At 44.3% G+C, this 21,930-nt stretch overlaps 1 protein-coding gene across 2 annotated transcripts; it reads left to right on the forward strand.

The window, feature by feature from the left end:
* The first annotated feature begins 812 nt into the window (after positions 1 to 812).
* rbms2b (RNA binding motif, single stranded interacting protein 2b) lies at positions 813 to 21,756 on the forward strand. Of its 2 annotated transcripts, XM_076276226.1 has the most exons (14): positions 813 to 944; positions 7,320 to 7,516; positions 11,686 to 11,744; positions 12,265 to 12,356; positions 16,343 to 16,500; positions 16,956 to 17,035; positions 17,150 to 17,259; positions 17,552 to 17,598; positions 17,695 to 17,788; positions 18,859 to 18,909; positions 19,264 to 19,374; positions 20,027 to 20,107; positions 20,198 to 20,285; positions 20,501 to 21,756. In XM_076276226.1, exons 1-13 carry the CDS (start codon positions 873 to 875, stop codon positions 20,276 to 20,278), a joined length of 1,233 nt encoding a protein of 410 aa, XP_076132341.1. In that variant the 5' UTR covers positions 813 to 872; the 3' UTR covers positions 20,279 to 20,285; positions 20,501 to 21,756. The 2 variants fall into 2 exon arrangements, with proteins under 2 accessions (XP_076132341.1, XP_076132340.1); XM_076276225.1 differs by having other exon boundaries at positions 20,027 to 20,285.
* The last annotated feature ends 174 nt before the right edge of the window (positions 21,757 to 21,930 follow it).

Here is a 21,930-nt window from a genome sequence, read left to right on the forward strand (position 1 = left end):
GTCTGGCTAAGAGAGACGTCTATACAACAGCAAATGTTGTAGGATTCATTATACAAATATCCACACATGCAAAAAAGAATCTGGTATATTGTATCATAAATGATTGTATTGTGTAGGCCTGCTTATACTGTGATTGATTAAACTGTAATATACATAAGGAGCTTTTGGGATGTGTATAACTGTTATTTTACAGTTATACTGGTCTTTAATCTTATTTCTATTTAGAATGCAGGTTATGGTAGGAATTTTCTCTACAGACCAATGCTTGCAATAGGATTGCTTAGGATTTTTGTCACTTGGGGACATACCACTAAGGCATTGAGAGTGGGACCATGGGTCCACGTTTCCAAGCGACAAAGAATGGCGAAATCACAAACATAGTTGCTTGTGTGTGTTGCTTGCCCATTCTTTGAATTGTGTCTCTTCAGGCCCTATACTGGCTCAAGGGACAGGGGCTAAGTCAATTGTCAAACACTTCGGCTCACTCGTGAAGGGGATGCTGGCTGAGCAGTTTACGTCAAAGCCAAGAGCTCAACATTTAAACAGATACGATTTTTAGTAAGAAAGGCAAAATGCAGTGTAGATCCACGAAATTCCTGATATACCCTACTTTATCGTTTAACATGCGTTTTCATATGCCTAATGTCTACGTAATAGGGTGTTATTAAATCGGTGTAATTAAGTGCGTGTTGATATAGGTAGGCTATGTTTTCCGATTATCCTGAATAAAAACACACCGTACACGCGCAGAACGACTACAGCGATGAGAGCGCAACTCAAATCACTTCCCCAGATTCCAAGCTGAATTTCCCTAGCTGACGTCAGCTGACTGTCTTGGCTGTACTAGCCGCTCCGGACATAGTGCTGTAAAAATGCTGCTCTCTGTGCCGCCAAGGACAGGAATCAACCCATATAACGGCTATACCAGCAGAACCAGTAAAAAGGTAAAGCGATATCGCCACGTCTTCTGTTCGTGCGTTTTGGACCGCTATTTAGCTTTATTCCAGTACATGTCGAAGCTGTATGATTGCATGACTGTAAGCTGCAGTGTCCTTGAAAGTGGAGAGAGCGTACACAAATCTAATGTATCTCTATAGTTTAACGTTGCTGGTAACTCTGTGAAGAGTGCGCGAAAATGTTATGAACGTTATTGTGCGTATTTTGCGTGTTTCAGTTGGTGGTTTAAAGCTGATTTTCCCACTCCGCTGCTACAGGGAAAGTCAATGTAAAAGGATTAAACTTGCGACGCTAATTGTATGTGGATTATTGCAAGCGCTAGTTGGCTGATTTAAAAGGAAGATAATTGGAAATATAAAAAAGGGTTTTCTTTCTTATATGTTCAGTAAGCACTTTCATTTCTGTTCTCCGAAAATGTTCACCTTTTAGGAAAAACGTCAACATAAGAACTTTAACGAAGTTTTTTACGCCTAGCCATTTGCCCCACCCCTTAAAAATCTTACTACGATGACGGGAAACCATTGCCAACATTATGCAGCGGAAAGGTTTTAATAGTTAAAACTACAAGAACCACGATGGTCGCAAATTATATATTCAAACACGAGGATGTGTTTGTTAGACATACACAGGAAATGTGTTTCTCCGATCAATGTTGCCTGTCCATTGTAAGGTTAAATAATAACTATTGACCCTCTGTTATGTCACTATTTATATAGCTTGAAGAATCCCAGACATTGGGTTTATAGGCCATCTATTCGTAAATGAACCAATTCAACGAAATTATTCAATCTTATTTAGAGATTCTTCAGCCCTTCAATGTTAACTATAGGCTACAGCAACAAATAAATACCTAATATTTTTATTGGATTAAACCATCGCTAAAAAACAGTTTGTAAAATGCTATAGGCCTACTGTGTTTTTCAGAAGGCAAAACACCAGTGAAATTGGCAGCCCTAAAACTAAATAGTGCTGGGTGAAATGGTGTTGAAGGGGTTAATGGGGGGGAAATCCATGAAATTGTTGTCATTTTCAGACATAGAACAATATTTGTATTTTAAGGACATTTTCCTGTTTTTGGATTAGTTTGCTGTTACTGATCAGAAATGATAACCCAAATGATCTCTAGTGGCTGATCCTTCATAATTAGCTAAATATCTAGATGATAAAAACTTGAATTAAATATAATTTTCTATCCCATGTCATGCAATGTGTGGACAATGTGTTACAATTGGCATCTCTGTCCAGATTTCCTTCTCTGTTGCCAAAGATGTCATTAATTGAAGTACACAGAGGAATTGATAGTTCTGCAATCCTCTCTCGGAATTAGTCTCAGTCTCTCATGCATGTAGATTCTTTTCACCTCTCAACTAAAAAAGGCCACTGCATGTAAAGCATTATCATGTGATCTGGGCAGAAATGAGTATTGAAGAGTGCTTACAGTGTTGCCTTTTTATCCTCGCTCCATCCAAAGCTTTAAGCTCTCACCACACTAGGAGATGCACTGACATGTTCAAATGACACTGATGCAGGTGAGGCCTGAAGCACTCTGATTTGTTGGTTACATTTGGGCTGGAAGACTTTCCATTTTCTTATTTTGGAGCCAGGGTCAATCACTGAAGGGTTTTTTCCCCTCAGAGCTTCTAGTTGATTGATCGCTGTAAAGTCAGTTTCACCAAACACTACAAAAGCCGCCTCGAAATAGCCTGACTTTAATATCGGGGTATGCACATTTTACAAGAGGAGGTTATGGGCTAAGTCTACCAGAGCATCTAAGTCTTTCTGTATGGGCCATTTGCAGTAGCATATTCCTCATCTTTGAGCTTGTTGTTTCTGGCCATTGAAAGGCTGTGAATGACCCTGGAAACAGGAGAAACTGACCATCAGAATTCAGTTATCTTAAGTCAGAGGGTATGAGGGCTGAAACACAGCAGCTAAATGCCTGCAATTGTAAATGATGCAAAGTTGGTTCATATAAAATGTGCACCTCCTTTTTTTTAAGACTTTGCTAGTTTTGTAGTTGTGTGCATAGTATTGCCACAGCCCTCATGTAGAGCCTTTCTTTATAGAAAGCTTATTTTCATTCAGACGGGGATGGAAGCGAGGCAGCAGCCAGTAACAGTAACATAATCTTTACACATGTGTACATCATTTATACTGTACATCAGCATCACACTCTTACAGTATAATGAGTTTACCATGAAGGTGAATAAACAACCAAAATAAGAAAAAAACAGAGAAATGAATGAAGAAAAAGAGGATGTACATTAGGCAGTTAAATACATGTCTACCCCAACTTCCATTTGCTGAAAATCGCCAAGATCACCAAGACTGTAGTGCAATAATTGCAGCTTAAAGCATCCTGCATTCATAAGATGATTTCCCCCCAGCAATTAACAAACATTTGTGATCTTACTGGACAAAATAAGACCCGTTTTCTTCCATTAGAGGCAAGATAAACACAAGCTCAGAGCAAAGGGTTAATGGAGACACTGGTAATGGTGCCTCAACAGAATGCAGCCCTCACTCAATTTGGCTCTTTTGCCTGCATTCCAGGAAAATTGTATTAAACGCTGAAAGTATATACCGTAAGCCCAAGTTCCATGAAAGTTAAAAAAGGTGTTGTGATAAAGAAGTAAACCCTGTTTGCAGTACTGATGATGTCCGTGAGACCAAGGCCAAGGAGTTTGATCTGGTAATTGCACTGCCAAATTCCACAGGCATTCAATGCAATTTGGCGTCAAAATTCCAGAACTAAGTCTGGCCCCAAGTCAGTTCGGCATGTCAGCATTGTACACAGGCAAATTACAAACACCCCACATTGACTCCTTGAATCATTTCACTCCCTCCCTCACAGTTGGCAGGGATTCAGATTTCCCAGATTAATGACCTGAAATTCCTGGAATTCGGGACTCAAACAATGTGCCCATTAGAAAAAAAAGACATGGGGTGGTGAGCCTCTACAAATCTATTTGAATCAAGGAAACCTACCTTATGACACTAGGATAACTTGAAGGCACACTAAGGAAATCTTATAAACCGTGACTAGACTAAATCCTGATACGTTTTTTTTTCTCTCTTTCAAGGAAGCAGGGAGAGGGCAACTGAGGATTAAAACTTTTTTGTCCCTTTCCTCTGCTTTCGATTAAGAACCCCCCTCCCCTCCCCTCCCCTCCCCTCCCCCATATTTCAACTCTCTGATTTTATCCACTAGTCCAGTGTGCACATTCCAGAGATCAAGATTTGTATCTATTCAGGTGAAACGTTAAGAGATTATGGGCATTTTGTATATAACTTATGTGTATACTGAGGTTTACTCTATACTCAGTTGATGAAAAATGAGTTGATAATTCTTGTTTACACAGGTGATGATTGTAAAGATGAATGGTCTGTACAGCTCTTGTATCTGTTCCTGAGGTATTCACTGTGACCTCAAGCATGGCCCCACTCCCTGGTGTCAGACCAAAGTGTGTCTAAGCTTAATACCAGCAGGTTTAGCCAAGACTGCATCTGGAGGCCAAGTGTGCACACTGTCATACATTCCAAGTTCTACTAAAGTAAACGGGTCTAGCCGAGAATCAGACCCGAATGAACCCTCTACAGGGATATATTTAACACTGCTCTGCAGGAGCTAAACATTAATAGTCAGATCAGGAAGTTGGTGATAGCTGATGACATGCCTGAAGATGCTTTGTTTTTTTGTTTTGTTTTTTTGGTGTTATTGATTTGTTGACCCGGCTTTGTCCTGCTGCGTCCGAAAGCGTGACCGGGCTTGGCGTGTAATGGCGCCCAAATAGGAACCAGACTAGCTGCAGGGCCGCTGACATGAATCTTTGTTAGTGTTGCCGAGGATCGTGAGGAATGCGTCCACATTGGGCCTCTGTGCTCTCACTGGCGGATGAGCTAAAAGACGCGCGAGCGGCGACAGCAGTCCGCCGCGTTAGGAGCTTAAGAGTGAGAGAAACAGAGCAGACAGAAAAGAGGATGCCATTGTGTTGAACATCCTCGTGTGGCAGAAGAATAAATGTATATTTCAGAAGCAGAGTTGTGCTGCCCCGGTGCTGCATCTGTGAAAAATAAAGAGCGGAATGCTATCATGTCTAACAGCGGGAAGAAGGAACACTGCTCTGGTCTGGGATCTGAAGTCAGAAAATCAATCACAGTGTTTTAGAGCGAGAAACTGTGCAGAGAGATTCCTCTTCACAACATAGTTGGCGGTCAGAATCTCTGCAATACCTACACTGTTTCTTGGGTCCAGTGTGCTCTCTAAATCACATCACAACAGGCACCAGGGTGGACGCAGTCAGTGCGGATGAGATCGGCAGGCCTCGGTTTTCCCAAAGCAAGCCAAGCGCAGCAGCTTTAATGAGACAGTGCCATCTGACTGGTGAACACATGAGAAGGATTAGCGCCTTCCGCTAACAAGCTCAGGCCCCAATTAGACAGTCCTTGGGCTCCCGAGGAGATCCTCATCTCCAGGAGCAGTGCTGCAGGTGCTCAGCCCCCAGTGCCCAGCTCGCCGTGGGAGCAGGAAAAAAAAGAGGCCACACAATGACTCAGCAAAACAAACAGTAACACAGCTCAACTTCAGGGTGTCCAGCAGGCTAGGACAGAGAGAGAGAGAGATAGAGCTGGGTGAAAGTGTCAGTGTTTACTGTGACCGTGCAAAAAGTGACAACATCGGTTCGGTTCTACTACTTGAAAGCCTGAAAGTCAGAAATGGTTTGAGGCTAAATAATGAACGTGAACCATCCTGTCACCCTTGTGTCATGAGAACTATGTTGGTTTGAAGAGAGCTCATAACATAAGGCATCCCATAGCTGAGGTGCGGAAGTTAAGAACAGGAAAGGCAGCAGTGCTGAAGCAAAGAGAACATGTTGCTATGAAACCAGATTCATTTATGGGATGTTGGCAGTGGCACTGGGATTAGGACATGAAGGATTGCTGCTTTGGTAAAGAAGTAGGCTACTAGCAGTGACTAACACTCATCTCATCAGGCTCTCCTCTGCTCTCTCGGTCTGCTCTACAGTTGCTCTGTTGTCTTGTCCATTTGCACCACTTGTCAGCACACTCTCTTCTCTGTCCACTTCTATTTTTGACATTCAGATCTCAAAAAATAAAAAGGTTAGTCACAAAAGTGCCGGTAATGTCTCAGCCTTGTGGTCAAGTACATTTGCACATTATAGTTCCGTACCGTCTGCCCCTTCCATAACAAAAGTGGGAAAATGTGTCACAGCGGCCTGGCAGCGACCTTGTAGCACCCATCAGATTGGCCCACTGGCTGGCCCTGTGGTGTGATTTCATAGGCCTCTCTAATGAAAAACCTCATCCCTCCCTGCTCCTCTAACTGATGAGGAGTTAATTAGAAAACCAAGCTGAGAGAACGAACAAGAGAGAGAGAGAGATAGAGAGAGAGAGAGAGAGAGAAAGCTGTTGGACTACAAGGACCTTGTCAGTGCTGCAGCTGGGAACAATTAAAAAGATTTTAATTAAAAGGAGTCAGAGTGATTTTAAATTTTTTGGGTGAGAGGGTACTTTCATTTTGGCTGCTCTCTAATATTGAATGAATGCCGCTTTTTCCTATCTAGATTGTAATGACTTTCATTCAAGTCTATGTAGGATGGTTAGACTTCCCTCAGCCTTAAGGTCGTAACAGAATTCAATTACCTAAAAACATTTAGTCAGGCCTTGCCATGACAGAAGACTGTGGGCAATAAATGCTATGTTTTGCATCACCAAATAAACCACATTCCATTTTATACCTACTTCGCAAATACATACACATTTGGAAGACCTTTTTTCAAGCAATGCTACAACAGGCAAACAAATGACCATAACAAACAAATATACACCTAGTACTTAGTAGTTAAACTTGGGATTAAACCTCAGTAAAACACCTCAGTAAAAGTAAAAAGTAAAAGAGGAGGTCGGTAGTTGTCCAGCCCATCTTTTCAGTGTTCATTTATTCTCTAGGTTGATATTATTCACCTCTGACATGTGCATCCGCTGTGACTGGGTGGAAGTCAGCTTGTGGACTTTGGATTCTTAAAGGCGCAGTACAGCCAGATTTTCTCTGGAAAGAAATGCTGATGATGATGAGTTAGTGTGATGATAGATGAGTGACTTTGTTTTCAGTGCAGTGTGTTTGATCTTCTCCAAAACTGGAGGCAGATACTTATTGCAGTGTGACATTGTTGGAAAGAGGAGATATGTAAGACATGTATGAAAATGTTTATTTTGTTGGACTTAATTATCCTATTTGTGTATTGGATTGGAACAACAAAACATGTATAGCACAAGCAGAAATATTTACATCAGTCTGGAATGGATCGCACCTTCAAATGTTCTCTTTGTTTCTTTCGCAGCAGGCGTATGTGTCCTCCACCCAACAGATGGCGCCACCCAGTCCCAGCACCACCACTACAGCCACCACCACCACCAGCAGCAGTAGCAGCAGTAATGGGAGCAGTATCTCAGCTGACCAGCTGAGCAAAACCAACCTCTACATCCGCGGCCTTCACCCTGGGACCACAGACCAGGATCTCGTCAAACTCTGTCAGCCGTAAGTCTCGTTAGCGTAGCTGCATCAGTTCTTGTTAAGAGGGATAAATGGCTCAAATAAAATGCCAGTACCAAAGAAAATTATAGTGTGGGAGGAACCTTAGGTGGCCTTACCAGAACAAGATGGTAAATAGACTGGAGTTGCAGTCTAAACAGCTTGCCTGAACCAGTCCTGTGGAACACATCTCTTACAAAAATGGTGGCTGTTAAACGTTGCGTTTTCTTCTGTATTCACCAACATATGGTAGAGCACTGCAGTTCTTCACAGTGCGTCAGTTATCTTTAGTTTTCAAATTAGAGACTATAGTCAATATGCCATACAGTGGGATGGTCTCACAGGAAAAGTCAACAGTTTTGGGTTGAAGACAAAGATCTCATGTTGGCTTTTTACAGGCCAGGTTTTCCAGTAATAGGCACAACAATTACTCCAACCCAGTTCAGCTCCAGCGAATGAGGTTAAAGTTCTGGGAGGCTTGTGATAGTGGCATAAATAATGTAAATCCCCAACCAAAGTTGCTCAAGATGGTCCACTCAGCTTGGATTGCTGTGTGAAGTTCCGAAGACAATTTAAAGTACATGGGTAACTTTCCCACTACTAAAGCTATGGATACAGTTGTGACTATACACAGGCTTACTATAAATGATAGGACACTATTTCAGTGAAAAACGTGGAACTAGTCCTTGACCTATCAGGGTGTGACCGAGTTTGAGCTCACTTTTGCTGACGGAATATGTGTGCATGCACAACCAATGAAGTCATTTAGGCAGGCATTAGAATTCTGCCAGATTTGATCATAGATTTACTCAGTTTGTGTACTTGAATACATTTCACCAATGTTATTTGTAGTCTTTACTTTTGAGTGAGATAATTAAAATGTGGGCGAGCACTTCATGAGAAAAGACAGGAAGGTTCACTGAATGTCACTTTCATTCAGCAGTTATCATTCCCTTGGTTGCTCATTCAACTTATTTGCATGCTTTTGTGTCCAGTATAGCTGCCAAATCATTCAGTGTATTTTTGTACGCCAACACAGAGAGATTTGTGAAAGTCTTTTTCACAGCTTTTTCAACACAACATCGCCAAATATATTGTCAAAATACATAATTTAGTCTAGAGTTGACAAATACAGGGTCTTGGCCATTTGCTAGTTAGCTCACTAGTCTTAGTCTAGTCTGTAAGGGGACTGTCTTGCACTGCTTCGCAAACCTAATATAGTAGTAGAATAAGTGGACCAAAGACTGAGCTTCAATCTAAGAGAGAGGTGCAGAAATAGAGAGAAAGAGCAGAGAGGTAGAGAAAGAGAAAGAGAGAAAGAGCAGAGAGGTGGAGAAAGAGAAAGCGACCTTCTCTTTCACAGCTGTCTGGAAGACATGGCTCACATGAGGCAGCCCAGCCCTACAGGAAACTACGAGCCCAAGGGGAAAGGGAAAGACAAACAAAGGCAACAGGATGGAGAGAGGGGAGGGAACTGGAGATGCAGGCAAGCCATTACATCAGGTGTCTCATACCACGAGAAGTTGTCGGGTTATATGCCAAGGCAATTACAGCTGCTTTTTTTTATTGCAAAACGGAGCGCCAATCAGTGCAAACACATGGGTCGATTGCATGTATGAGGTTTCCAAAAACAGATACACACTAAAACCTGGAGTACCAGATGTGAAAAAGTTGAGATGTTTATTTTACACCAGATATTTTTACAGTCTGCGACTATGAGTCATGTGTAAAACCCAACACTGAGAAATGCTTGTCAGACCACTGCGGTACTCCTAACCCTCCCCTACCCTGACGCCCCCTCCCCCCGTCCCTCTCTTTCTGCTGCCCACCACTGTGACTGCCAGTTACCCCACACAGGCACAAAGGTCAGGGTATTTCCGCATTCTGGCCCCCCGGCCTCTCCCTGGGTGGCTGGTTGACCATGACACTTTGTTCTCACACATGGCTGCCTCTATCCTGGTCCCCTAGCGCAGCGTAAAGAAAGGCTGCACATCATCACAATCTAACATATCTCAGAGCAAAAAGCTTTGGACTAAATTTGCCACTGTCCATTGCTTTAAGACTACTGTCCTTTACATGGTTGGGCCTCATAAATGGATTCACTCATTTATTTACACTTATAAGTTGGCATTAAATCAATATATAATCAATATATATATATATATATATATATATATATATATATATATATATATATATAATCAATATATATATGCATTATACTATATATATATATATATGCATTATACTATATAAAATTGCATTAAATGAATGGATAGTTATCCATAAATATGACCATCGTTCATCTCCGCTGTTTAACCAGCCTCTTATCATGCTTGCATTGCACGGATAGTGCACTATTTCTTACAGACAAGCGTGTTAATGTGAGGGGTTCATGAATAATGGCCGGATGTTAGTTCACTCCTTAAAAACCTGAGTTTATTCCCAGAACTGTTGTAAAGACACCCAAACAGAAGGATTAATCATCAGCATCCATTCTTCCAATTTCAACTTCACAATCCGCCTCCCCACACACCTAATTGGACATTTTCTCATTTGTGTCTGATGAATAACATCCAATTCAATATAACACTTCTTGTCAGGTCATTAAGTTCTATTAATTTCTCGTTATAATTCAGAATTTAATTGAGGATCAGAGAGGTGTTTTGAATGTGTGCTCCGAGGCTGTTGCACTGAGGGGAATGCTTGATTAGAGAGGAACACTGAGTAATACTTATGCGCTGAGTGTTCCTGGGACTCTGCTATCACAGTGGAGGAGATGCCTGGGACTCTGCTATCACAGTGGAGGAGATGCCTGGTATTTGGGTGCATTTGTTTGTCAGATGCAATACTTTTTGTTGGCTGGTATTATCATAGACTGTTTTATCATAGATGGTTTTATCATAGATCTATCTATCTATCTATCTATCTATCTATCTATCTATCTATCTATCCAGACACCTCTCCCCTATCATTATCATCAAAGGATTTTGCATGTACACACACACACACACACACACACACACACACACAGAGTGATCTTTTATGTATCAGACAATATATTGAGTTAAAATAGCTAGGAGCGCACTCACCTGAGGCTGTCTCTGCAGTGTATTAGCATAGTATTCACGCTAGCTCATGTTGTGTTTATGACAGCAGCCAGTGTTGATGTGTGGGCAGTAGTGGGATGGAGGGCACTAGGACCCAGATGAACCCTGTTAGATTAAAAAAAAATCTGGCTGTTAGCAGTATGGCTCCTAGCCAACATTGCACAGGGCAGGCGAGGAGAATGATCAGGTTACATTTCAAATGCATGCAGAGAGAGAGAGAGAGAGAGTGTGGGTGTGTGTGTGTGTGTGTGGCAAGGGAGTAAGCACTATAGATCTCTTGCTGAGATCCATAGAGTGTGGATGATTCAGTGCACCTCTAAAAATACTCCCTCTGGCATATTAATGCTTCTCTCTTCATGCCACTGAATCTCATTCAGTTGTCTGATTAAGGCTGGAAAACACTGAACAACATCTGTTATTTAAAATACACTTAACCTGTGTGTGCCCTTACCATAACCCAGTGACCCTGCAGAACCATGCTGAATTAGTTCCATCACAAGGGTTTCCCTGGGGATATCACTGGGCAATTCCACGCAAAACTGTCACATCCATAACACCAACACAATGCTATGGTATTTAGCTGCCGTTGTGGATGTGACAGTTTTGCGCGGAATTGCCCCACTAGTTTTGTCTTTATGTCTCTTTATGGGTTATCATCAGAATGTGTGTGTGTGTGTGTGTGTGTGTGTATGTGTGGTGGTAGTGGTAGATAGTGGCCCAGATAACTCTTCTAGCTCCATCTAGTCATCAGTGATGTGCTCTATGTAGCGTGTCAGTCATTCAAACAGTACTGTGCCCTTGCTATTGCCTTGCTTACATCTAGGGGATTAACTTCACAAAATCACTCAAAGAGAATTAGTAGTTAATATGAGCTGTTAATCCTGCAAGTGGTAATATGTACAGTGTTTCAGGGAACAAATCTGCTACTATGTAACTGGATAACAATAACTTGAATTTGTAACTTCATAGAAGACTACCGTATTACCATATTAACCATATATAGACAGTGTATACATAATTATGAAAGTATAGCTAAATGTGAATATTTTTCTTGTGATTTTTAAGGTATGGCAAGATTGTATCAACAAAGGCCATCTTGGACAAGACCACCAACAAGTGTAAAGGTGAGAGTCCCCCATTGTCCTTTGGAGCTGTAGTGTAGGTAGGCTCTGCCGCCCGCCTCCGCATCCACACACACCCGGGCACAGGAACGTGTTTGTCTCCAGCAGGTTTGTATGTGATGTAACCAATGGCCCTTGCATAACTCCACATCTGTCGAGCAGCACGGCTTCTCGTTGCCTTAATTTGCTCCCCTGAACAGCCTGAGTCTCATTTGCGTTGTCTCTGGGGTCCGCACGCACAACTTTGTTCTCTAGGATTATTAAAAAATGCGCTTCACCTGTCTTATGTTTCAGTGCAGGGGAGTGAGTTGTGGCTGCATTCAGCCCTGGCTAAGCCATGGGTCTCTGAGCATTCAGTGTGTAGTTGCTTACATGCCATTTGTGTGTGTGTGTGTGTGTGTGTGTGTGTGTGTGTGTGTGTGTGTGTGTGTGTGTGTGTGTGTGTGTGTGTGTGTGTGTGTGTGTGTGTGTGTGTGTGTGTGTGTGTGTGTGTGTGTGTGTGTGTGTGTCTGTGTCTGTGCAGGTTATGGCTTTGTGGATTTTGACAGTCCAGCATCGGCACAGAAAGCAGTGACTGCACTGAAAGCTAGTGGAGTCCAGGCTCAGATGGCCAAGGTAAATGCAGGTTATTGAAATGCACATGTACAGTATACAAAGACACACACACACACACACACACACACACACACACACACATATGTGGTTTGCACACCTGGATGTTTAATGGTATCGCATAAGACTGAAAAAGGCAGATGCCGTTCTGTTGTAGTCATCTAGTGATACAACTTCAAAGGCCGTGTATCTCACTCACGCACAGACACATAAACACACACACACACACACACACTCACACTCACACTCACACACACTCACACACAGACACATAAACACACACACACACACACACACACACACACACACACACACACACACACACACACACACACACTCACACACAGACACATAAACACACACACACACACACACACACACACACACAGACACATAAACACACACACACTCACACTCACACACACTCACACACAGACACATAAACACACACACACACACACACACACTCACACACACACACACACACACACACACACTCACACACACAGACACATAAACACACACTCACACTCACACTCACACACACACACAAGCTCACACTGGACCACAGGCCCAGCGGTCATTAAGTGTTGTTGTTGTTGTTGTTGTGTTGTAGTGGTTGTTTGTCAAGGGTTTTTTTTTGTGTTGCCTGTGAAAGAGACGCCTGTCAGCCCCATTAAACTCGTCCGTGGCGTGTGAGTGCCACCCGCTGCAGTGCGGCCGCCGCCTCCTCCTCCCGGCAGACGTGGGGGGGGGCATGCGGGGGTGAGGGCTGAGGGGCAAGTGGCTCTTTGCTCCTCACCGAGGTCCCCTCCACCAGCAGGCCCAGAGTCTGGCCTGGCAGCAGTGGCAGTCCCCCAGCACAAAGAGCCAGTCTGTCCTGCTCTCCCTCCACACCTCTCCCCCTCCTCCTCCTCCTCGTCCTCCTCGCCCCCCCCCCCCCCCCCGCTCTCGTCTCTTGCCCGGCTGAGTCACTGTCTGAGCAGCAGCCGAGCGGCCCCGCCGCCTGGGCCCACCACGGAGCCAGTGGCCCGTTAGGCACGCAGTCAAACCGCACTGGGCAACCACACCGGCCTGCCCCATCACTCACGCTAACCAAACAGGAGTTTACAGGAGCTGAAAGCTGCCGGGGCTGGGGGAGGAGGGGAGGGGAGGGGAGGGGGCAGGGGAGGGGGCAGGGGAGGGGAGCCGGGCATGTTGGGGGCTGGTTTGCTGTTCACTCCTGCTTCTGCCGCTGCTGTGGCTGTGGCTGGTTGGCTTCAGTCTGGAGTTGTGACCGCGTCGTGTCGCCTGCTTATTTTAGCGCCGTTTACCAGCAGCGTCGCCACTCCTGACCCGCGCCAAATGAGTCAGTTTTCCAGAAAAGTTTCTGTTTTCTTTTTCTCTCGCCTCCTGTCTTCTCTCCCTCTCCGCTTCTCTCCTCCTCCCCCCCCCCCCCCTTCCTGCCTCCCTCTCGAGTGGGAGCAAGTCGTTGTGAGGGGCGTGATGAGATGTGTGAAAATCATCAACTTCACGGGCAGGTCACCGTGGTGGGGGCCATGCATAATTCATGAGATGGAGATGAGTTTGTAATACATTTACAGCTTTTTAATCTCATCCGCACGCCGAAGTCATGAATATGCAAAGCAGCAGCAGGGCGAATCGCGGGGTTCGCTATCTCTCGGCTATCTCTGCCGCCTCTCGCTAATTTGTTTATGCAAGTGACACACAGAAACGGCTCAAGTGCTCACTCAGACGATAAGCAGGCGGATTGAATCGGTGTGTCTAATAATTGCAGGGCGGTAGGAGGATGCCGCACCTGCGCTTTCATTCCCATGGAAATCATGGCATCTTCCAGACACACTCCACTGTAAGGTGGCGCTGGTCTCATCCCAGCCTGTGAAATTGAGGTCAGGGAGAAGGGTCCAGAGTGGGGTGTAGGTGTGTGGATAAACTGTGTGTGTGTTTGGGGGGAGGGGGGCCCCTGAGTAATGAGTGGGAATGCATGAATGTACCGTCTGTATGCAATTGGTATATTATAATTCCTTGAGCCATGGGACAAAATATGATGCAAAATCAAAAAAAAAAAAAAACCTTATATAAAAAAGCTTATGCCATGACGAATGACTAGATTTAACAGATATGTTTTGATACAACCTCACAACTTTTTTAATTTTTATACAAATTTGCCTTTTAGACCCCCCAAAACAGGACATTCATTTTCACCTAAATATTTCCAACATACACTTGCGTTTTACTTAAGACCAACAATTCCTCAATAAATATAAATAGCAACAAAATGTTGATCTGATGGAGTTTTAGCACATGTCTGAAGATGACAAAAACCTGAATCTGTAATCATTTTGATGATTTAAATATATGAGTTGCCAATACTGCTGTTGATCACCTTTAAAACATGTTATTACTTAAGATTAGATACATGTTATTACTTAAGATTAGATACATGTTAATACTTAAGATTAGATACATGTTATTACTTAAGATTAGATACATGTTATTACTTATGAAAGATTGAACCCTCCTCTGTGGACACACTATAGGGAAAAGTAATGAAATGTCACAAATTTCAACTGATTACTAGATTTGAGGACAATACACTTTGCCTGTGGTGATCTGAAATCAGGCACTTTAACTAGCCTAGTTCAATCTCTTGAAAATTCTATGAGGAACCTCAAGACATAGATCTTTTTTGTTTTGAAAGTACTTAAATAGTTTGTATACAACAACAGGAATGTACAAGTCTGACGGATTAGTTCAAATGTCAGCAGGCATGGTTCAGAATGACAGCACAAAATGAAACTTCTTCAGCAGGAAAGCCAGGATGTGATTCGGAGTAGGCTTCATGGACGCTGGGAGTGGTGTGTGCCATTATCATGTTCCTTGGTTTAGGAGTTGCTCCATTCAGCCTCAGTCCTCGTCCGCACACAGCCTCACACAAAGGCCCTGTCTTCTCCCCGACTCAAGGGGCTTGTGTAATAGCCGCTGCCCTCCACCCCCAGCTCCCACCACCAGTTTTTGGGAGAAAGAGGACGGGGCTCCCTTGAGAGAGGGTTCAGGCCGAGTACAGCCAGCCTATCTTCCCCCTCCATCTCCAGCACATTCCGCCCCCCCACCCCCACCCCCACCCCCACCCCCTCTCCGTCCACACTCACACTCTCGCCCTCTCTCTTTGGCTCAGCTGATCCCCCCCCCCCCCACACCTTCCCGCCTCCTTTCCTAAAAACTCAGCTCTTATTTCAGTCCTCCCCCCTCTTCCTTGTTCTCTCCCTCCCTCTCTCATCCCTTCCCTCCATCCCTCCCTCCTTCCTTCTCTTCCTCCCTCCCTTCTCTCTTGTCCTGTCTGACTTTCTATCACCCCTATTCAAACTGCACCGCTCCCGATGCCATCTCTGCACCACTGTTTTGACTGCGGCTCTCCAATAGCTCATATTTTTGTCTGAGGACACCCACTGCTGCGCGCTGGCTCCACATTCTATAGTTTGTACAGCACCATATGGAGACGGCTGTGTGTGTGTGTGTGCTTTTTTTCCAGACTGTGGAATGTTCCTCTTTTATGGCTTTCATATCTCCAGACTCGAATAACTCAAGCAGCGTTTTCAGCTCAACACCCGGAGTCTTGTCGCTGGATTTCTGCTTGCTCTTGTCAAACTGTCGATCTGGGAAAACATCTCACACTCAGGTTTATGGAAGCAGACGTTTGACTTGTCCAGAAATGTCCAGAATAAGGCCATACATCTTAGGGGAAATACACCCTATATCCCCTGGAGGGAACAAAAGTCCTTTCAGATGTACAAAGTGCCTCGACACACTACGAGTCCTATATGTCTTAATCGTATTTCCAACTCAGTTAGAAATGGTATGCCTCAGTTAGCTTCACAGTTGAAATCTGTCAACAGAGTGCGGCTGTAGTGTCAGACACAGGCTTCCTCTCTTTTCCCCCGCTACAGCCCTCTAATGAAGACGTCCAATGTGTGTCTCTCCTCCCTCAGCAACAGGAGCAGGACCCCACCAACCTGTACATCTCTAACCTGCCCATGTCCATGGACGAGCAGGAGCTGGAGAGCATGCTCAAGCCCTTCAGCCAGGTCATCTCCACCCGCATCCTCCGAGACGCCAACGGCACCAGCCGCGGCGTAGGCTTTGCCAGGTCAGTTCCACCCCTGCTGCATCCCGGCCCCCTGCTGGCGGCCACCGCACATGACGCCTGCACTGCACAAAGCACAGGACAGCTGGACAGTAGGGTCAAGACTGCACACGTGCCCCACTCACACTGCCCTCAGCCACACAGTCTGATCTTGCACATCTCGTTGAGATCAGTGTGGCATACAGAGCTTAGCAATTACAGATAACTGATCCCCTTCAGTGGTGACTGCACTGTATTGAAATGACTTTCCAGGCCTCCTTATTTACTTTTGAGACTATGTTAAATTATTTCCATTCTCTTATCTTATTCATGCAAGTGTATTATCAGAGCCACAATGGAACATTATCAGGCATCATTATTACACAGCATTCTTCATTCCCACAAGCTGCCAGAAAAAAATGATCAGTATGCCATTATGGTGCCTCATTTTAATGTGCATTTTACGGTCTGCTTAATAGGATGGAGTCAACAGAGAAATGTGAGACCATCATTCAACATTTTAATGGCAAATACATAAAGACTCCTCCTGGCGTGCCAGGTACATCATGTTTTTATTCTCCCTTTTATGCTTTTATGAGATGTACCCCCCTCCCCCCCCCCCATCTAACCCTGGCCCTGTGCTCCTGCCCTCACCCCCCCCCCCCCCCCCCAGTGCCCACGGAGCCCCTGCTGTGTAAGTTTGCGGACGGAGGCCAGAAGAAGCGGCAGAGTCAGGGGAGGTACCAGCAGAACGGGCGGCCCTGGACGAGGGAGGGGGAGACGGTGAGTTTGGGCTCGTCCTTGCAGCATAGACAAAGTTTAACCTGACAGGTTGACCTTTAGAGTCCAATGTAACCGAGGTTTGCCCCGGAATATCATTATCGGTTCACTGTACGACTTTTGCTCATGTGAATGTTTTAGCTCCTGACCACCTGATTGCAGGTGTGCAAGGGGTCACATGCATAAGTCGTGACCTTTGTTAAAGCCCAGATGATGAAAATGTCATGGATCTAAATGAGATGAGAGGTTTTAATGTACAGATGACTGTGTAAACGCTATTCTCTTCCTGTCACAGGGAGGAATGACGTTGACCTATGACCCCACCCCAGCCTTACAGAATGGGTATGTGAACGTAGCATTTGACTTTTCCATATGAGAGGGATTGTGACCCTGTGGTTCATTTGGAGGGTGATGACAATGAGCTTTATTGGGTTGTAGGTTCTACTCATCGCCCTACAGCATGGCCCACAACCGAATGATTGCACAGACGTCCATTTCACCGTATATGCATTCTCCCGTATCCACCTATCAGGTGAGTGCAGCTGTCTCGGTTGCTAAAGCCTCCAAAGAACCTTTCTCGTACAGGCACAAGAGGTAGTGTGTAGTCTGTTTAATATCGCTGTAACCTGATTGTCATAATGAAATTAAACAATAACTTACCAGAGACCCTGGCCAGAGCACTGTAATTATTTAACGGGGTGAATAAACTTACAGCATTTTAGTCAGTGAAGATTATTACAGTTTTTCTTGATTTCTAATATGCACTTTATCATCATCTTCACCTTCTTAGCATAGCAGAAGTCATCATTTACAAATGTGTTAACACTTATGATAATGATTTCACATGTTTTACACACTTTTTCCAAACATTTAACATAGTAGTCACAGAAAGACTGTGAAACTCCTTTGCATTAGTCTTTAGTCAGTCTTTATCCATAAGAGATGCCACCTCTGCTCTGTGTTGCTATTGCTATCAAAGAGGCCAAAGGCACATTTAGAGAAAGTACTGTATCGCCTGTTTGGTGAAGAAGGCAGTACAAAAGCTGACAAGTGCTTACTGTAGGCCTATTGTAGTTGAGTGTATAAATTTATCTTGTCTAGGTGCTTACTGTAGGTCTTACATGTCACTGACAGTTACATCTTGGGAGGAATTAATACAATGTTGTATTATATAATGCTGTGATACGCTTGTTTGTCTTTTTAAACATATAACTATGCAAAGTATCGAGAGATGGCACAGACATAACAAAAATTGGGGCTGAACTTCCTCATATTGAAAACATTGTGGTGGGATGTATAGTTGAAAGCACAATTTTACCACAAATTCAGGTGTTTGATGGAAAAATCCTTGTTTTAAATGTTTTGTCGCTGTCAGAGCCTTTTGCAAACAAAATGTGTAATTTTGGCTAGAGTGCTTCTGTTTAGGCCTGTGTGTTAATTGTTTTGAAACCATATTGTAAGAGTTGACATAAGCATTAAATCTATTGAGAAAAACTGTATTTCAACGATGCCCAGATTGTTCAATTAACTTTGTCGACACCCAAACCATTTTGTATTCAACACACAAGCTTCAGACTGCTTGTCTTTCCTTCTTTGCTGCAGGTACACAGTCCATCCTGGATGCATCCCCAGTCATACCTCATGCAGCCCACAGTAAGCACTCAGCCATCTGCTCCAGAGTCACTGGGGGTCTGTGTGTGTGTGTGTGTGTGTCTTGTGGGACACAGAATGTGCAAGGGAGAGACACAGGGAGAGAGGGAACATGAGTGGGTTTGTCTGTGTGTGTGCCTGTATTGTGTGTGTATTGTGCGTGTCTGTATGTGTTAGTGAGTGAGTGAGTGAGAGAGAGAAAGAGAGAGAGAGAGAGAACAAAAGGGAAGGAATGTGTAAATTTTTCCGCATCATTATCTGTGCGTCTGAGTGAACGTGAGAGGGACAAAGGCAGAGCGCACATGTCTGTAAACGTTTATCTCATCACGATCTCTCTGTGTGTGTTTGTGTGTGTAGGGAACCGTCCTGACGCCCACCATGGAGCACCCCATGTCCATCCAGCCCACCTCCATGATGGGCCCCCTCGCGCAGCAGCTCAGCCACCTATCACTGGGCAACGCCGGCACGGTAAGTCCATCCTGCACTGTGGGCTGGACAAGGTACAGCTCCACAAGGCCCACTCTCAGTCCAGATTGTTTGTGTAATAGTTCTGGTGTTTTATAATATAGGACCCCCCCCCCCCCCCTCTCCATAATGCAAGTTTGGCTATGCACACTATATCAGGGATAGCAACTGTTAAATGTCATTTTGTTACAAAATCATTTGATCCTCTGCCTGTAGCATTGCCTGGCTGTGCTTTGGGCTGAGTAGTCTGGTAGTGTTCTTCAGGAGACGGGTCAGACTCGTGGTGTCGGGATGAGAGCGGGCGCTGTGCGTAGCGTCATACGGCTCCTTCTAGTGGCCTCTGTTGCTTCCTATCAGTTCACTGGAAGCCTGGAGTGTGGGGAGGGGCGGGGTAGAAACAGCAGACGCCTCCAGCCCACTCCAGAGCTGGCAGCAGCGCCGAGTCTGGTTCTCATCAGACACACCAGGCATATGTTATGTCTCCAGTCTGAGTGGAGGTTTTCGTGGTGAGAGAACTAATGAAATCCCATGCGCACGCAGTCGCTCCAGTTTTGTAACCTGTCCTTTCTTGGACCCCTCCCCCCCTCCCTCCCTCTCTCTCTCTCTCTCTCTCTCTCTCTCTCTCCCTCTATCGCTCTCTCTCTCTCTCCTCCAGTATATGGCTGCCAACACGGCTATGCAAGGGACCTACATCCCCCAGTACACTCAAGTGCCTCCCTCCAGCGTCGCAGTAGAGGTGAGAAACGGCAGGGAAAAAACCATGAGGAGACTGCTTGGGAGCGTCCATGCCTATTCCTGGGGTAACGCTTGCCTCTGTCTCCCACAGGAAAACAACGTTCCACAACAGCAGGTCGCCATAGAGACCCCGACGGAACACACCACCTATTCCTACCAGCACAGCAAATGAGGAGGTGGTGAGTCGTCTCTGTTACACTGAAGGGGAAAGCCTTGGTGCAGTAATCATAATAATAAACAGAAATGCCAGGAGATGTGTGTCCAGGGCTCTTTCCATAGTTACCGGAGGAGAGATGTTGCCTATAGAAGGGAATGGAGGTGTGCTTTATATATGTGTGTGTATGTGTGTGTGTGTGTACGTGAACTTATGTGATGTGACCACTGTATTTTCCAGTGTGAATCCTGTGGAGGTCCACGGTGTGCTGGAGAGTGTTTCTCTCTGGGACAAGGACACGGTCTACCTGAAGCCAAGTGCTGAAAGACACTCAAAACACTACATGGACAAACACACACACGTTGAAGACAAAGAACGGAACAGATTTTTTTTTCTAAAAAAAGAAGACAAAAGACAAAAAAAAAACACTACCAAAAAGGAAAGACATTTTTATTCTACCACACATTTTTTGGTTGGTTCTGGGCAGCAGGCTAGCCCTGTGTGGAGGACTGCTTGCACAGAGTGCTGAAACTGCTGCATTTAAGAAGAGACTCTAAAGCTAAAGCAATGAAATGAACAAAACTGGCTAAGAAAACATCAAAGGCAACACACACATACACTCACTGTCAGACATACATGCAGAGACAGAGACTGATGCACAGCAAAAGCCTGAGCAACCCCCCCAACACACTTACACAGACACACACACACACACACACACATACACAAACAAACACACAAAGGCTTCACACACACACAGAGAAACGTTATTTTTCTGCACGTAATACAACCATTTTTTTTATTATTCTGGGAGTCCAGAGTTAAATGAGAAAATTGAGGCTACACCATGTGTCGTTTTAGAATTTTAGTATGATTTATTTGTTCTTTTCTTTTTGAATTGTTATTTTGAATTCTTAAGCTGTCAGCTACAGTGAAAATGTTTTTTTGTACAGGTCAAGAGGTCATCCAGCAATCAACATGTCCTTTTTTGCAATGATGTGGCTTTATTTTTAACAAATTAAAAGATTTTATGTGAAACGATTAACAAACTGCTTAAAGCTATTTTGTTCTGATGGCAGTGGGGGTTTCCCATAATGTGTAGTTCTTTTAGAATTGTGAACATCACTAATTCCTCTTGTAGAATTACATGGCAGCGGTTGAGCCTACCATAGGCAAAAAATAAATTTGGCAGGTTTCATTCCATACAAAGCCTGCTATTACATAAGATCTGGTTAGAGTCAGAAAAAGTTCATTTTAAAATGCTCTAAAATGTCAATCGAACAAAAGGAAATAGAAAGCCCAGTAGAATTTCTGTGGTAGGCTAGAAATGTATTGCCCGCATATCTTATGATGGTGCTACTGTTTGTGGGGCAAGTCTGCCCCCTGTCTTTGCCTCCATACCTTGTGTCCATGCCATTCACTGAACATCACTACCATGCAAAGTAGCTTTAAGCAGTTTTGATGGATGGCTTAGGAATAAACTGTCCAATACTTCACCTCTCAGTCGTTTGTCAATGTCCAGTCTCCCCGGTCACTTCTGAGTCCAGCTGCCACAGATAAGGCTGTGAGTAAAAGAGGATGTCCACAGATAAGGCCGTGAGTAAAAGAGGATGTCCACAGATAAGGCCGTGAGTAAAAGAGGATGTCCACAGATAAGGCCGTGAGTAAAA

The sequence above is a fragment of the Alosa pseudoharengus genome, unplaced genomic scaffold, assembly GCF_046254945.1.
Source record: "Alosa pseudoharengus isolate Yale_2024_CS ecotype anadromous, Long Island Sound unplaced genomic scaffold, YU_APseudo_1.1 YU_APseudo_1.1_scf_9, whole genome shotgun sequence".
NCBI classification, from domain to species: domain Eukaryota; kingdom Metazoa; phylum Chordata; class Actinopteri; order Clupeiformes; family Clupeidae; genus Alosa; species Alosa pseudoharengus.